The sequence below is a fragment of the Panthera uncia genome, chromosome B4 (assembly GCF_023721935.1).
Source record: "Panthera uncia isolate 11264 chromosome B4, Puncia_PCG_1.0, whole genome shotgun sequence".
Taxonomy (NCBI): domain Eukaryota; kingdom Metazoa; phylum Chordata; class Mammalia; order Carnivora; family Felidae; genus Panthera; species Panthera uncia.
In genome coordinates this window covers 131,213,607-131,231,734 of record NC_064809.1, presented here as the reverse complement: position 1 = coordinate 131,231,734, position 18,128 = coordinate 131,213,607, and the positions used below count along the sequence as shown (strand labels likewise).

Here is an 18,128-nt window from a genome sequence, read left to right as displayed (position 1 = left end):
CAGTATGGAGGCTCCTCAAAAATCTAAAAATAGACCTACCCTACGACTACTAGGTATTTATCCAAGGGATACAGGTGTGCTGTTTTGAAGGGACACACGCACCCCAATGTTTATAGCAGCACTATCAACAATAGCCAGAGTATGGAAAGAGCCCAAATGTCCATCAATGGGTGAATGGATAAAGAAGATGTAAGGGGCGCCTGGGTGGCTCAGTTGGTTAAGCATCCGACTGCAGCTCAGGTCATGATCGCACAGTTTGTGAGTTTGAGCCCCGCATCGGGTTCTGTGCTGACAGCCTGGAGCCTGTTTCCGATTTTATGTCTCCCTCTCTCTCTGCACCTCCCTGGCTCAAGCTCTGTCTCTGTCTCTCAAAAACAAATTAATTAATTAATTTTGGGGCACCTGAGTGGATCAGTTGGTTAAGCACCCGACTTTGGCTCAGGTCATGATCTCTTAGTTCATCAGTTCGAGCCCCACATCAGGCTCTGACCTGACAGCTTGGAGCCTGAAGCCTGCTTCAGATTCTGCGTCTCCTTCTGACACTGGCCCGCTCCTTCTCTGTCTCTCAAAAATAAACATTTAAGGGGCGCCTGGGTGGCTCAGTCGGTTAAGCATCCGACTTCAGCTCAGGTCGTGATCTCGCGGTCCGTGAGTTCGAGCCCCACGTCGGGCTCTGTGCTGACCACTCGGAGCCTGGGGCCTGTTTCGGATTCTGTGTCTCCCTCTCTCACCCTCCCCCGTTCATGCTCTGTCCCTCTCTGTCTCAAAAATAAATTTAAAAAACGTTAAAAAAAATTAAAAAAAAATGAACATTAAAAAAAAAAAAAGATGATATGGTATATATGTGTGTGTGTGTACACACACACACACACACACACACGATGGAGTATCACTCGGCAATCAAAAAGAATGAAATCTTGCCATTTGCAACTACATGGATGGAACTGGAGGATATTATGCTAAGTGAAATTAGTGAGAGAAAGACAAATATATTAGGACTTTAAGAGACGAAACAGATGAACATAAGGGAAGGGAAACAAAAATAATACAAAAACAGGGAGGAGGACAAAGCATAAGAGACTCATAAATATGGAGAACAGAGGGTTACTAGAGGGGTGTGGGAGGGGGATGGACTAAATGTGTAAGGGGCATTAAGGAATCTACCCCTGAAATCATTGCTGCACTACATGCTAACTAATTTGGATGTAAATTCAAAAAAATAAGTAAACATACACACAGTCCTACTTAATATTCACAATTATCCTGAGAGGCAGAAGGTACTATGCCCATTTTACAGATGAGGAAACTGAGGCTCTAGTATGTTAATTTTCTTGTCCATGGTCTCACAGCAAAGGTGGAATTCTAGACCAGGCTCCAAAATTGGTGTCCTTTCTTTTGACCCAAATTTTGCAGAATGAACCCAAGAAAACCATTATCCATGCTTTTTAGGGCCCCCAAAATAAAGAACAGAGTCTACAGGTTCATTCAGAAATAACGTGAGGAAAAATTCTGCCCCTATCCTCAATGTTAGAAAGGGCCTGTTCCTTAAAAAATAAAGACAAGTTAAAAAAAAAAAAAAAATTAAGGGCCTATTCCTACCACAACAGAAACTATTCACAAATTTTTACAGTGTATCAGAGTTGGCCTTCTGGACCCTTCTTAATGGGAGGGTAGCTATTAAGAGTCCCATTTTTTTAATGTTTATTTATTTTTGAGAGAGAGTGTGAGCAGGGGAGGGGCAGAAAGAGAGGGGGACAGAGGATCTGCGGTGGGCTCTACGCTGACAGTAGCAAGCCTGAGCACGATGTAGGGATCGAACTCACGAACCATGAGATAACGACTTGAGCCAAAGTTGGACGCTTAACTAACTCAGCCATCCAGGGGTCCCAATAGCCCCATTTTGCAGATGTGTAACCTGAGGGCCACAGAGGGCTGAAACCCTGCCTGAAGATATGATAGATGAGGATAGATAAGTCTGTCACAGAGGAAGTCTCTCTCAGGTTCCTGATATTCCTTGCAAGGCTTTTTAAAAAGTGCCAGTAGCCTCCATGTGGTCCCTCCCCTCTTTCATACGCAAAGGCCCAAAGCCTACCACTACCTTTCTAAACAGGTGCAGGGAAAAACAAGTCAAAGAAAGCTAGAGCCAACGAAGAGGCAGTTCAAGCATCAACACTCACTTGGAAGTATGAACCAGATAGCCCTCCGGGAGACACGAGGCACCAGAAAAAGGCCAGAAATAGAACAGGGCTCACTTCAGAAATGACGCTCATACTCAAGTGAGGGACCCTGGACAAGACACTTGACCCCATCCAGCTTCCTCACCTGTGAAATTCAGGTACTGTTGAGAGCTGATGGAAGGTCGAAAATTTGTAAACAAGCTTTAGCCATGTTACAAGGACTATGCAAACACGTGACCAACAAATTCAACTACCCTCAGGTGCTTAGACCACAAACCTAGGAGTCATCCTTAATTATTCCTATCCCTCACATGCTACATCCAATCCATCTGCCTCCAAAATATCTCCACTACCAGAACCCTAGTCCCAGACACCATCACCACTCCCTGGATGATTCCAACAGCCTGCACTGGTCTCCCTGCCTCCTCTTTGTCCCTCTGTGGTCCACCACCCATTCAACAATCCAAATGACTTTCTTCAACCATAAATCAGATCCTGTCGCTCCCTGGCTTCAAACCTTTGTGTGTGTGGGGTGGGGAGCGTGGGGGAACAAAACCTTCCAGCGGATTTTCATTCCACTTGGGAGTAAAACCAAAGCCTACATGACCTTCCTCTCCTCTCAACACCTCAGCCACACTGGCCTTATTTTTTCTTTAAGATTTTTAGGGGTGCATGGGTGGCTCAGTCAGTTAAACGTCCGACTTCAGCTCAGGTCATGATCTCACCATATGCAAGTTTGAGCCCCACATCGGGTTCTATGCTGACAGCTCAGAGCCTGGAGCCTGCTTCAGATTCTGTGTGTCTCTCTCTCTCCATCCCTCCCCCACGCACATGCACTCTCTCTCTCTTTCTCGCTCACTCTCTCTCTCTCTCTCTCTCAAAAATAAACAAACATTAAAAAAAAAAAAAGATTTTATTTTTAAGTAATCTCTACACCCAACGTGAGGCTCAAGCCCACAAGCCCGAGATCAAAAGTCACACCCTCCACCAACAGGCCAGCAAGGGACCCCAACACTCGCCTTATTTCTTATCAACACACCAAGTTCATATATACGTCAGGTGCTTTGCACATGCTGCTCAGACTTGAAATCTCTCCTCCCAAAATACTGAAGGGCTGCCTTCTTATCATCTAAGTATTGGCTCAAATGTCACCTCTTCTGAGGGCCTTCCCCAACTACCCCAGTTAAAGCCGTGTCACATCCCCACCCTTACCCTCTCTACCACACAATCCTACTTGCCTTCCTGGGAGCACTTAGTAGCTACATTTTTTTATTTGTCTACTTGTTTTTTTTCTGTCTCCCCAAAAGTACAATATAAGCTCCACTCTTCTTGTTCACTATTACACTCCCAGTGTCTAGGCATACGTTCAATAAACATTTTGGACGCAGCTGGCTCAAAAGTCCAGTGTGCTTTCCCAGTTCTCAAGATGATTGCTCTATTCCTTCTGCCCAAATTGGAGATTGGAAATTTGTTTACTCATCCATTCAATCATTCATCCATTTACTCAACTCAAATCAACTGGTGACTACAGGACAGGACACCCAAGACGATACTACAGTGACATATAACTTAGAATGACCTGTTTCATAATCCCCAAGGTTTTTTTTTCTTAACACAGCACTTTATCGAGAACTTAACTTCTACTAAATATGGCAAACTCTTCTATAGTTAACTGTCATCTCAGATTTACATGCGAGAGGTTATAGGACTTCCTCAAGGTCACATGATGAGAACTCAGCACCCTAGTACCTCAAGGCAAAACCAAACACCTAGAAAATGTATTTGCAAGTGGCCAACCTCTTTTATTTACCATCCATAGTCATGGGCACAAGAATAAAAAATAAACACCAGAGAGTTAATGTGGCTTTTTCAAAATCTTCACCTGTTTTCCTCACTGCTTCTAACCCTACTACCTGGTGGCAGGCACTGTTAAATAGTAGACCACTCTCAACTTAAGGAGATCTGTTCTCGGGTTACGAAGCATTAACGTTACCCTGGTTGACAAGCTGAGTCTTGATGTCAAAGGGAAGCAGTATAGTGCAGGTGCTAGGACTTCAGCTCGGGAATCAGAAAGGTACAAATTCAAATCACACCTGCTGTGGACTGGTGATAAAGCAAGTTTATTTCATCTTACTTAATAATTAATTACACAGCACTAACTAGATATAGGCAAGGGTCTAAATACTTTGCAACTATGGTATGATAACTAGACAAGCCAGATGTACTATCATTATTCGTATCTTACAGGTGAGGAAACACGCACACAAAGTGAAGTAACCTGCCCAAAGCATTAGAGTCAGCATTCGAGACCAGATAGTGTGAGGCCAGAAACTATGTTCTTAACCATTATACTGTGTTTCTTCTCTAGTCCTGTTTCAACAGGTCTGTCTTATCTCACAGGATCATGTGAGATTACTGGCACACAGTAGGGTAAACGTTATCTACTCTTAGTAGTGGTAGTAAATGTCATTATTCTATTATTTATTTTCACCTTTGGTCCAGCCAAGGACAGAAGAAAAATATTTTGGCTGAGAAAGACCTCCAAGGCCATCTGCAGTAAAATACATTAGAATATAGAAGTTCCATGAAAAGGGGAACTGTCTGCTTCGCCTATCATTGTATCCGAAGCAAGTAGTAGGTATCAATAAATATGCAGTGAATGAGGTAGGAATAAATTGAATGCATGGACAGGGTCCTGCAGACACAACAACTAAGGTAGTACCATCACCTCTCAAATGTAGCTAAACATAAAAGAGGTAAATTTACAAGGCTCTCAGAGGACAGTGTTAACTAGCCATTACTTAAGACAGCCTGGGGGCGCCTGGGTGGCTCAGTTGGTTAAGCGTCCGACTTTGGCTCAGGTCATGATCTCGCGGTCCATGAGTTCGAGCCCCACGTCGGGCTCTGTGCTGACAGCTCAGAGCCTGGAGCCTGTTTCAGATTCTGTGTCTCCCTCTCTCTCTGACCCTCTCCCGTTCATGCTCTGTCTCTCTCTGTCTCAAAAATAAACGTTAAAAAAAATTGTTTTTAAATAAAAATAAATAAATAAATAAATAAATAAATAAATAAATAAAAGACAGCCTGGCTATTGAGAGGCAGTGCAGTATATAATGTCGTTCACTCATTTTAGGTGAATGAACAAACAAGGACACCTGGATTTTAATCCTCACTCTGCTACTGTAAGTTACCTAGGCTCTCAAGGTCTTGGATTATCCATCTGTAAAAGAGGAAGCAGAACTATATGATGATCATAAACAAAAATATCACATGTTCTTATTTCATAACAATCTGAATGGAAGCCTATTACCAAGTATTCAATAAACATTTGTCAATGAAAATCATCCCAAACTGACAGATGAGAAAACCAGAATTCAGAAGTAATTTGCTCAAGGTCACAGGGTTAGGACAGAATATGAACTATGGCCCAGATCTCCTTCTATACCAGCCTAACACTCATGCTTTCCAAGATCTTTTTTCAGTTCAGAAATCCCATGATATCGATCCTCTCTTCCAAGACCACTAAATCCGTAATGATTTAACCATCAAATAATATTGCCTGACATCATTACATTATGAGAGAGCAGGATCAGGAAAAAACAACCACCTGTATTTCTATAACGTTAACCTCGGGAATCAAAAAATCTGAAAAAAACAATTAAAGCAAACCCCTTGTCCTTGCCCAGAATTGAGAGATCAGAAGTATTTAAATGATGATTTCATTTTAAACCATATGGTCTAAATTTCAGCAACGTGACTTAAAAAAAAACAATAACAACCCTAATAACACAACGCTTCCCGAGAGAGTACAGCACATAACTTCTTTAATTTTATCATCAAAGTTGTGCCACTTGATTCAAAGTAGATTCACAAAGTTAAAATGTAAAGGTTGTCAGAGAATGTCTACTTTATTGTTTGATTTTTATTAACAAAACACATGCTTGATATTGAAACCTTGCATATAACTCCTTCCTGGTGCTGTCAAGTTACAAGGGGAAAAAAAAATCTGGCATCACAGGCAACTTTCTAGATGGTTCATAACAGAAGAGTCAAGGTCAAACCGTTGAGTCTCTTTATCCTCCCACCTTGTAATTGAGAAGCAACTAACTGTGAGCTCAAAATACTCTATACAGGTACTCTCACAAATACAAGTATTAGCTGAAGGATCATACTCTGGCCCAGAGAAGTTCTGTGAAGGCAGGCTGACAAGAACAAGAACCAAAGGGTAAGTTGGGCAGATGCTCAGGCCACAACACTTCGGTGACACTCAAAAGAGCGGAAACTTTCACCTACTTTCTAGCAGTTTCGCCACGTATCGAATGAGAATCATCATCTCACCAGATGATTATACGAATCAAATAATATGAGGAATGAAAACAGTCTTGGCAATCTTGCAAAGAAGAAAGTCTCTTGTTATTACTATTTACTAAGTCTGGGCCCGGAAAGTCCCCTCGGCTTCTCGGCTATATGTTCCGCAAGACACTCTTAAAACGAACAGAATACTAATCTCTTCTCCAGATTCCAGGCCGGACAATCGTAGATGCAGCCGTGTAACAAGTCTCTGCTGCCGGAAGATGAGAAGTGAGGCCTTTCAGACACCGGGCCTAGTGGACTCAACAACGACCGCGCCCCCCAGTCACCTTGTCCTCACCTTGAGGAACGGAAAGAAACCCTACGAGAGGGGAGTGAAGTCCTCACAAAGGGGTGCCTCCACTCTTCACCTGGCCGCCGTTTCTGCGACCTACGCTTCCCACCGGGCGCTTCCCAGGGCTGGGAGAGCTGAGCCGGGGACGCCTTGACCTCGGGCGCGGGAGGAGCGGGCACCGGCGCTGGGCCCGCGGCCGGGACAGGTGCAGGAAAAGTCGGCGGGAGGTCGGGCCCGCCTCGCCTTGCCTCGCCCACAGCCGCAGGCACAGTAGGAGGTACCCCGCCCTCGTGAACCCAGAGGTCCCTGAGTTGGCTCACCTGCAGCCGGGTCACTAGTAGACTGTAAGGCGCCATTTTGTGCACTGACAAAGATCAGGTCGCAGGAAAATGGCGTACAATACTGCGTATTTAAAGCTTTCGGGAAGGGGCGTGGCTTGAAGAGAAACTCGCAACAGTGAAGGTGGGGCCTCTGTGGAGGTGCCAGAGCCCGGGGAGCGCAGTGGGCGGAGCTCCCGTTAGAGACGAAGGCCTGAAAGGAAAACAGCTGCAGAAAAACACTGGCGGCGGTAAATACTGGCCACAAAGATGTATTATGGAAGGACAAACTTCACTTGTCTCTTCCATCCATATCTGGGAAAGGCATTTTTTTTTCAAAACACTTTTACGTCCCTGCCAGGACCTGGCTCGCCAACTACGACGGAGACTCCTGTTTAACCGAAGGGTTTTGATCGCGCGAGAGCGAGCGGAACTTGGTGAAGCCTGGAGGACCAATCACAGCAACCGGGAGGCTGGAAAATGGAGGTTAAAGGGCGGACGGAAGTTCCTTAAACTTCCGGTGGCCGGCTGGTGTCGGAGTTATGGCCAAGCATCATCCGGATTTGATCTTTTGCCGCAAGCAGGCTGGTGTTGGTGAGGCGGCTTCTGGCCCCCGGGTGTCTGGGTGGGGATAGTATTAAGAGCCCGGGGGTCGGAGGTTCCCATCTCATCCTTAGGGTTTTGCCTCGGAGGCGCCACGTTTCCCGCCTCCCGGTCGGTAGCGTGAGAGCGCGCCGATTTGCCGCCTCTTCAAACGAGGGCGGGCGCGCGCGTGCTGGGAGCCAGAGGCGGACGGCCGAGGTGAGGTCAGGAGAAACTCAGATTGCCTAGGTCCTGGGAGCGGCCTCAGGAGGGTGTGGGTTTGCTTCGGATGGAAGCTTATGAGAGTAAGATGGTTAAGATCTCTCGGGACTCACTGCAGCCCTTGCTCGAAGATGTCTTTCCCCTCTTCGTCCAAGTCAATTCTAATTGTGCCGTCTTTGCCTTTGCAGCTATCGGAAGACTGTGTGAGAAATGTGAGTGGAACACGCCCTCCTGAACACCCCACTCCTCCCCCCTCACAGTTTGTGTAGAGCCAGCCAGTGGGCATTTCCAGCAGTGCCGCAAAGAGGGCTTTGAGTAGATGTGCCTGGAAGTATGTGAACAGTGAAAGCTAGGCTGCAACCGAAGGCCCGCTCCACCTCACCACTCTAATTCGCGCGTTTTTTTTTAATTTTTTTTTTTTTAACGTTTATTCATTTTTGAGACAGAGAGAGACAGAGCATGAATGGGGGAGGGGCAGAGAGAGAGGGAGACACAGAATCGGAAGCAGGCTCCAGGCTCTGAGCAGTCAGCCCAGAGCCCGACGCGGGGCTCGAACTCACAGACCGCGAGATCGTGACCTGAGTTGAAGTCGGAGCCTAACCGACTGAGCCACCCAGGCGCCCCTAATTCGCGCGTTTTAAACAGGGTTAGGTCTTGAGAAAAATCTTTGACTTTGCACAGGAGATCGCCCGACCCTGTCCCCACACACACATGGTTCTTTACCAGGAGTCATATAGACTTGCCGTCTACGAAGTGATGTTCTAAGTTCCTTATATACTGGTTGGTGAATTTCTGTGTTGAGGGGATTGAGGTGGACACTGAGTTGTGAGTTGGCCAAAATAGAGGGTCCTAAAGTCACCCTCAGGTGGACACTAGTGTATATCCCCACAGCAGGAGGAGGGCAGTAGACGTGAGGAGGTACTTGGAAGTGAGCATAATTCCATTCTCTCTTCTCACAGGTGATGGCAAGTGTGTGATCTGTGACTCCTACGTGCGTCCCTGCACTCTGGTGCGCATATGTGATGAGTGTAATTATGGCTCTTACCAAGGGCGCTGTGTGATCTGTGGAGGCCCTGGAGTTTCTGATGCCTATTACTGTAAGGAGTGCACCATCCAAGAGAAGGATGTGAGTGTATACCAACATTTCCATCTGATCTTTGCTGCTTTTCTTCAGTAACTCTTTGACAACGATGGCAAACACCTGTGGTCTGTTGAGATTACTATGTTGAGCTGGTCACGTAGGTTATAATTTCATTAAGTTCTGGGAGCTGAGCTAGGTGTAGTCCAATAAAAGGCAGTTATTTTGCATCAAGGGGTAAAATGCAAAAGAAGCAAGTCTTTGTCAACGTCAGCAATTTGGAGAGCCCTCTATTCCTTTGATGTCTCTCTCTGATTATTCTTATTCAGAAACAACATCCTGCGCTTTGTGAGTCCTGGCACAGTACATAGTGTGTAATATACTCAGTAATTCTCTTTACTGTCATTAAAAATTGTTAGAGTGGATGTGGTGACAGTTGAATTTGGGACAACTCGTGTTGATTTCCACTTTAACTGGCTAAAGAATGCCTTTGGTTTGATATTACAGAATTGTCATTCAGTCTTGTGACATGTTTGCCCCTTGACATTGTGTGGTGGCAGTGGACATTCAATTTCTTTAGCCAAATGCTAGGATAGAGGGCTTGTAGATCTATACTAAAGGCAAGTTTTACTCTTTTTGTTTAGGTTGGAGGCAGAAGGCTTCTTAGGGGGCTGGGGGACTGTGCATCAGCTTGTTTTCTTCTTTTTACGGCACAGTAAAAAAGTGTGATAATAGTACCATTAAGCTAATAGAAGGTACCTGGATACCTAACTTAGGGTAAAGCAAAAGGTAACATGATTCTTAATGTTCACACGTGCAAAGAATAGGTAGTTATAGATGTCATTCATTTTTTTTTTTGAGAGAGAGACAGAGCAGGGGAGGGGCAGAGGGAGGGAGAGAAAATCTTAAGCAGGCTTCACACCTAGCTCAGAGCCAAACAGAGCTCCATCTCAAGACCATGAGATCATGACCTGAGCTGAAATCGAAAGTCGAACACTTAACTGATAGAGCCACCCAAGCTCCCCTGTCATTCTTTATTCTTCACAACAACTTTGTTAAATAGGGATTGTTATTATCCCCATTTTACAGTCTCTAACTCAGACAATAAGTGACAAACACAGCCTATCTGACTAAACCCAGTGATGTCCCCATTGTACCTTGTCGTCCTTTTGTAAGTCCTTCTGGTAGGATGTGCCTGTTTTGAGTAGAAACATCCAGCCTCCCCGGCAGTCTACATTTTTGGATCCTGTCTACTCCCAGGAAGTGGAACATACCTGGCCAGATAAGACTGTTCCTTATATCATTATGTCTTCTGATTTTTTAGGGAGGTGAGAAAGGTCATAAAATACCAAAAATATAATTTCAGTTGGTGTCCTGTCCTAAACTGATTTGCATTTACCTTTGACTCTCAAAGCATATCCTTATCAATCTGATGCACCAGCTAAGTCGCACTGCTTTAAAGAAAGGACTTATTTATCTGTGTTTTACCCGAGTTATTGGTACAGTGCTTGATATATATTATAAGCATCGTCCATGTTTTTGGTGCTTCCCCTGTAAGTCATTCATAGGAGTGCTCCGTGTCTGTATATAGTAGATGTTTGGTAATTATTTGTAATTTGTAAACAGTAAAACCATGGAAAGGCAACAGCAGTGAAGAGACAGTATGAACAGCTCTTTTTTTTTTTTTTTTTTTTTTTTTATTTTTTTTTTTTTTTTTTTGTTCAGAGAGAGACAGAGCATGAACGGGGGAGGGGCAGAGAGAGAGGGAGACACAGAATCGGAAACAGGCTCCAGGCTCCAAGCCATCAGCCCAGAACCTGACGCGGGGCTCGAACTCACGGACCGCGAGATCGTGACCTGGCTGAAGTCGGACGCTTAACCGACTGCGCCACCCAGGCGCTTCTTTAATTTTTTTTTTTAACGTTTATTTATTTTTGAGACAGAGAGAGACAGAGCATGAACGGGGGAGGGGCAGAGAGAGGGAGACACAGAATCTGAAACAGGCTCCAGGCTCTGAGCTGTCAGCACAGAGCCCGACGCGGGGCTCGAACTCACGGACTGCGAGATCATGATCTGAGCCGAAGTCGGCCGCCCAACCGACTGAGCCACCCAGGCGCCCCTATGAACAGCTCTTAAACTAGCTACAGAGTCCTTAAGGACAACATTTTCCTGAACTTTTGCATTGTTGTAGCTAGAGTTCTTGTCTGGAATAAGCTTGTAACCAGAGTGCTTAATAAATGTTGATTACTGTCTGACTTATCTGCATGTGGTATGTTAACTGATCGATACCTTTGGATCTTCATGCTTCATTCTGTTCCTGAGGATTATTGTAGACATCACTTCGCCTACCTCATCCTGTACAGGAATGTTCTGAGGATGCTTGAGATAGCGCCTAGCTTACATCTACTCGGCAGTAGTTTCCTAGGAACACAAAGCAGTCCAGTGACATGATCCAGCCTCTCAGCCTTTCAGATCATTGTGTAGATAAGTGCCTAAGACTTTTTCCTATGCAGAAATCCTTCTGTAACCAAAGCAACCCCAGTTATTGTACTCCTCTTCCTGCTGTTTTCATAATTTATAAGGGAATTAGACCAGTAAACTAGACAGGTTCTTCTCACTTAGTTTTTCAGCTCCAAGAATAGGCAGGAGTTAGGGAGAATATCTGTGGGTACTGCTGCCAGAGGACTAATTTGTAGCTTCTTATAATATGGCATCATGCTGATCTGATCCCTGCTTAACCCTCGATTTCTTTGCTCCTTTTGCTTAACCATTTTCTTCAGCTTTCCCAACCAGAAGATAAGAATAGCTGGTAACATTTGTAGAGCTCCTCCTGTGTGCCCCAAACTATGCTAAACATTCTTTTCCAAAAGTTCTTCGTGATAAAAACAAGAAAAAGTAAGGCTTCCAGATGTTAAGCAACTTGGCCCAAGGTCACATGGCTAATCAATGGCAGATGTAGGACTAGAACCCAGGTTATCTGACTCCATGTTTCTCATGTTTTTTGTTTCACTATTGCTCCCCTAAAGAGAAAAGTTAAAATTCAAATTAGAATTTTTTTCCTAAGAAGAGAAGTAAGATTTTGTTGGCTGAGGATGAACTTTAAATCACAAACCCTGGTAAATATCGAAGATGCTTTCATCCCCTTTGAGAATGGATAGTCAAACTCAGAACATTCACTCAAACCACCTCACTGTATTACTCTTCTCAGTGTGGTTAAGGATCCCTCTCCCTCTCACTATTTCTACTATTCTCTGCTCCGCTTACTGAACAGCAGAGCCCATTAGACTGATTAAAAATACTTCATATTTTTCAAAGTTAATTCATAAATTTACTTTCTTATAACTTCTTAAACATGGGAAAGTTTTGGGTTTTTTGCCTCTGGGAAACCCTAGTAGTGAAAACACCACACTAAGAGACAGAAAGCCCATATTCAAGTCTTTGCTACAAATGTGGATGACTTTGTGGAATCATCCAAAAAGGAAGTAATAATCCTTATTACCTCATGGATACATTTATTGAGAGATTGAAAGTCTTTCTGAAGGAAAACATGATGCTGTCGTTAAGGTCCCAAACCAACGTACAGTCTGCTTTTTACATGGTATTGACTAAACAGGTGTCAAAAGAGTGAACAGCATTTGGGGTGCCTGGCCAGCTCAGTTGGTAAAGCATGCAGACTTTTAATCTTGGAGTCCTGAGTTTGAGCTCCACGTTGGGCAGTAGAGCTTACTTAAAAACAAAAAAACAAACAGGCACCTGCCTGGCTCAGTCAATAGAGCATGCGACTCTTGATCTTAGGGTTGTAAGTATGAGCCCCACATTGGGTGTAGAGGTTACTTAAAAATAAAATCTAAAAATGGGGCACTTGGGTGGCTTGGTTGAGCATCCAGCTCTTGATTTCAGTTCAGGTCATGATCCTGGGGTGTGTGCTGAGCATGGAGCCTGCTTGGGATTCTCTCTCTCTCCCTCTTTGACCCTCGCCCCATTACGTTTTTGTTTTTTTTTATGGTTTTTTTTTTATTTTTTATTTTTGAGACAGAGCATGAGCAGGGGAGGGGCATAGAGAAAGAGAGGGAGACCCAGAATCTAAAGAAGGCTCCAGGCTCTAAACTGTCAGCACAGAGCCTGACACGGGGCCTGAACTCACGGACGGTGAGATTATGACCGGAGCTGAAGTCGGACGCCCAACCGACTGAGCCACCCAGGCACCCCAAGATTTTTAATGAAATTTTAGAAATTAAATGGCCATAAGACGTATTTACAATGCAAGCTACAGCTGCCTAAAATTAAAAGTTCCCTATGCTAGGAATGGGGAAATCTGCCAATCCTCTGGAAGGGCTGAAAAAGGATGAAATTTTTAGTATTTAGACATGCGGTTGCTAAAAGAGCTACTGGCAGACTTTTGCAGGTATTTTTAAAATACCTTCTAGTGGGGTGCCTGGGTGGCTCAGTCGGTTAAGCGGCCGACTTCGGCTCAGGTCATGATCTCACGGTCCGTGAGTTCGAGCCCCGCGTCGGGCTCTGTGCTGACAGCTCAGAGCCTGGAGCCTGTTTCAGATTCTGTGTCTCCCTCTCTCTGACCCTCCCCCGTTCATGCTCTGTCTCTCTCTCAAAAATAAATAAACGTTAAAAAAATAAATAAATAAAAAATTAAAAAAAAATACCTTCTAGCTCAGCTCACAAATACTTGTAGGAGCCCTGGGTGGCTCAGTCAGGTAAGCATCCAACTTTGGCTCAGGTCATGATCTCACAGTTCGTGAGTTCAAGCCCCACATCAAGCCTGCTACTGTCAGCCTGTCAGCGCAGAGCCCACTTCAGATCCTCTGTCCCCCTCTCTCTGCTCCTCCCCTGCTTGCGCTCTTCCAAAAATAAATATTTTATACACACACACACACACACACACACACAAAACAAATACTGTTTCAACCTCTAAGGTTTCTTACCAGTCCTTCCATCTTCCTCTTCATGCTGTTCATTCACAGCATACTCAGCAAAAGCCAGCCAGTTACAGAGAGCACATCCTCATCTCGCACAACATTTAGACCCTTGGGAGATGTATAGAAAATAAAAGGCAGGAGTGCTTAGGCATCAAAACAGGAAACCTGTGGTCTGTGAAGAGAAGTCCATAAAAATCAAAGATCTCTTTATCTAGTACATTGGTTTTCCAACTTTTATTATTATTAAATTTTTTTTTAAGGTTTTGTTTTGAGAGAGAGAGACAGCGTGAGCAAGGGAGGGGCAGAGAGTGAGGAAGAGAGAGAATCCTAAGCAGGCTCGGCACTGTCAGCACAGAGCCCGATGCAGGGCTTGAACCTACATATCCTAAGATTATGACCTGAGCTGAAGTAGGACGCTCAACCAACTGAGCCACCCATGCGCCCCTCCAACTGTTTTTTAATACATAGAGTCCTGTCTTCTAAAAGTATCTTACACAGGGGTGCCTAGCTGGCTCAGTCGGTAGAGCATACAAGTCTTGATAGCAGGGTTGTAAGTTTGAGCCCCACATTGGATATAAAGATTACTTAAAAATAAAAAAAAATCTTTTTAAGTATCCTACACAGAAGCCTAGAGAGAGAGAGAGAGAGAGAGAGAGAGAGTGTGTGTGTGTGTGTGTGTGTGTGTGTGTGTTAGGTTGAACCATAGAGAAATTGTTGATAGTTGTTTTTGGCAGTTTCTTGGGATTTATCAAGGGCTGATTATATACTTAGTAACTTACCAAAACTCAGGTAGCCTGGCTCCAGAGCCTACTATCTTGACCTAAACTACGAGTGAGAATGGAGCTACCCAGTTTGGAGGATGGATTCTTATATCACCTCTCAGGATTCTCTGGGGCTCTCTGTAGTTTGTAAACATTGACCTGCTCTGGCTCACTTATTTTACAGTTGGGGAATACAACTCCAAAGAGAAGTGACTTGCCCACAGTCCTGCAAATCATTTAGGCACAGTAAGCCTAACCAGGCTGTCATCATAGCATCTCTAAAGATAGCTTAGAGCACTGTCCTATGTAATACCAGACCTTCAGCCGTGAGGGGCAGCTGTTCCTTCATTTGTACCAGGACTTTGAATCCGGATTACATAGCTTGAGTTCTCCTAGGGAACTGTTGGTGGGGCTGAGCCCCCTCCCAGGCTCCCTCAGCACACAAGCTACTCAGATGATAGTTTTGTTGTTGTTTAATTTTTTAAATTTTTTTTAATGTTTATTTTGAGAGACAGCATGAGCAGGGAAGGGGCAGAGAGAGAGGGAAACTTCGACCTGAGCCGAAGTCAGAGGCTTAACCGACTGAGCCACCCAGGCACCCCCAGATGGTAGTTCTTAAGGGTAATATATGCTACGTAGTTTTTAGAAAGTAATCAGATGTTAGTGTTGCCTTTGCATGTTTAGAGTTGCTGTTTTTTTTTTTTAGTGTTTGTTTATTTTGAGAGGACGGAGGGGCAAAAAGAGAATCCCAAGCAGGCTCTTAGCCATCAGCATGGAACCCAGTGCAGAGCTCAGCCCCATGAACCACAAGATCATAACCTGAGCTGAGATCAAGAGTCAGATGCTTTAACTGAGCTACCCAGGCGCCCCTAGAGGTTTTTGTACAATATTATATCGATCCCCCAAAAGAGAAATCAACTAAATTAGAAATGAGATGTCTAAGGGCTTGATTAATTCATTCATTCTAAAGCCCATCGTCACAGGGAGCAACCTCCTTTAATGTAGGTGTTTAATAAAATCAGACCTGTGAAGGTTTTCTCTAATAACGCCTCCCCCAGTTTTCTTACCCATCATCCCAGATCAACTGATGGAGTCCTCATTTCTGCAGAACACAGCTTCCCGGAGGCTTCACTGAAACCACTCAAGCTCACAAAATGGCCAGGGGAACATGTCATTACAAATCAGATTATAGACCTTCAACAGCCATCTCTAGCACAGGAACACTCTTCCCCCAAGACCATGTGTCAAATTCAGTGAATTCATAAGGACACATCAAGCCCAGTTTTCTCCTACTGTATTTAACATGTAAAGTACTATTTCCTAAAGCCTTCAGGTTTTTTTTTTCCTTGGTGGTACTCTTCCCTTTCTTGAGCTAGGGGAGGAGAGCTAGAGAGCTCGATCTGTAGATGATTAATACTGTGTCTTCTCACTTGAAGAAAACCCTTTGGATATCTTAAGAGTTAAATTCTACCTCAGCTGTATCAGATTAGCAACAGAAGTGGGCTGAGAATCCAACATTCTTTTTTTTAATGTTTATTTTTGAGAGAGGGAGATACAGAATCCAAAGCAGGCTCCACGCTCCCTGAGAGTCCAATATTGTAAGTGCAGGCCACCCTAAGTAGAGAGTGGACAGGCCCTGGGCACATTCTAGATGCTTAATAAATTCTTGATGATAGATTGAATAGGATAACTGAACAGGTAAGGTAAATGGCTAAACCTATTGATCAAAAAGGTTCAGTTCAGACTCAAAGACTTTTAACAACTTCTCTATTCTGTTTTCCAGAGAGATGGCTGCCCAAAGATTGTCAATTTGGGGAGCTCTAAGACAGATCTCTTCTATGAACGCAAAAAATACGGCTTCAAGAAGAGGTGATCGGTGGGTGGCCTTTTCCTCCCACCAAGCTGCTGCAGCTGCCAGAAAAGACACCTACTACCACCAGCAGAGAGTGAGCGGAGCACAGAGCACCACCCGAGTGCCTGTTAGTACACTGGCACCTCTGCACCTCTCCTCTTACCCAGACACGTGGTGGGAATGGGAAAGAAATCTTCACAGAACACTCTGGCAGACGATAGCAGAGAAAAATTGATAGATTGGTCCGTGATTTTTCTTGAACTCGAGAAACAAGCCTCTGGTTTCCAAATTGATGTCTTGTCTCTACACCAAGAGCTTCTGAAACAGGAATCGCATCATTTCAGTCTTTTGTTTGAGGAATTGCCCACGAAGCTAGCGCAGTGAGGAGCCTGTTCTGGGCAGCAGCTCTGATGGCAGCTGCCGTTGATGAGGCGTCTGCAGTGTGGTGGGGAGCTCTCACCACAATCCGTGTGGGCATTTAATCTTGTAACGCTTAGCAGGTGGTGCCTGTTCATGTTATTCTTCTAAGAACTTGGAAACCCTTTCTGTTGCTGTTGTATTAATAAAACAGGTGTTTCTTTTCTGGTATTCAGTCACAGTCCCAATTTGACTCTAGGAATTTATTTTAGTCACCTAGGAATTTGTAGTTCAGGGTAGATGCATGGGGATTCGTCAAGCACCTTGTTCTCTTATTACTACCAGAAGGGATTCTAAACCATTGACTCCTTTCATTATAGGCAAATCAAAGTTGTTTTTAGAAACTTATTTTTCTTCCTGTTTAACTTGAACTGAAGAAATGGCTTCCAACAAAATGTGTTCAAGTTGGTAAGTTCAGAGAACTGAACAGGGTTGATTTATTTCATAAAGTGCACATATACTCACATCAAGGATATGTTTCCTTTTTTTTTTTTTTAAGTAAATAAACAGAATAAGGGGAAATTCAGACGCATTCTTCACCCTAACATGACTAGAGGTGTTTCTGCCTGCTAGAGGTGATCAGCAGGTTATCCTAAAGAGGCGCAATCACTGGGGCACCTGGATGGCTCAGTCAGTTAAGCATTTGACTTCAGCTCTCATCTTGATTTCCTGGTTTGTGAGTTCAAGCCCTGTGTCTGGCTCTCTGCTGTCAGCACAGAGCCTACTTCCAATCCTCCGCCCCTGCCTCTCCCCTCTCCTCACACTCACTCAAAACCTTTAAAAGAAAAATGAAGGCACAATCATAATTTGAGACTTCCAGTCAAGTGGTCTTTGATGCCATGGATTTGAATTTTTAATGTTTTCTTCGCTTCTGAGAGAGAACATGAGCAGGGGAGGGGCGGAGAAAGAGGGAAATAGACAATCTGAAGCAGGCTCCAGGCTCAGTTGTCAGTACAGAGCCCAACACGGGCCTCAAACTCACTAGCCATGAGATAACGACCTGAACCAAAGTCAGATGCTTAACCAACTGAGCCACCCAGGCACCCCTGACACCGTGGATTTGAAACTGGTTTTGAGTCCTTAGGAATGCAGGGGCTTCGCCCAAAGTTACACTGAAATTTAGTGGCAAAGACAAGGAAAGATACG

At 44.4% G+C, this 18,128-nt stretch overlaps 2 protein-coding genes across 2 annotated transcripts in view; one reads left to right on the top strand and one right to left on the bottom strand.

Annotated features, from left to right (window-relative positions):
- ACO2 (aconitase 2) overlaps positions 1 to 7,280 on the bottom strand; it is a 55,981-nt gene extending 48,701 nt beyond the window's left edge. Inside the window, exon 1 of the mRNA XM_049626415.1 lies at positions 7,140 to 7,280. Within this exon, the coding sequence (XP_049482372.1) occupies positions 7,140 to 7,175 (36 nt within the window). The 5' untranslated portion in view covers positions 7,176 to 7,280. The remainder of the gene's footprint in view (positions 1 to 7,139) is intronic.
- A 10-nt stretch (positions 7,281 to 7,290) lies between these two features.
- Positions 7,291 to 16,996, top strand: PHF5A (PHD finger protein 5A). The gene is made up of 5 exons (XM_049626423.1): positions 7,291 to 7,387; positions 7,498 to 7,730; positions 8,129 to 8,152; positions 8,900 to 9,066; positions 16,497 to 16,996. Exons 2-5 carry the CDS (start codon positions 7,679 to 7,681, stop codon positions 16,584 to 16,586), a joined length of 333 nt encoding a protein of 110 aa, XP_049482380.1. The 5' UTR covers positions 7,291 to 7,387; positions 7,498 to 7,678; the 3' UTR covers positions 16,587 to 16,996.
- Positions 16,997 to 18,128: the final 1,132 nt, after the last annotated feature.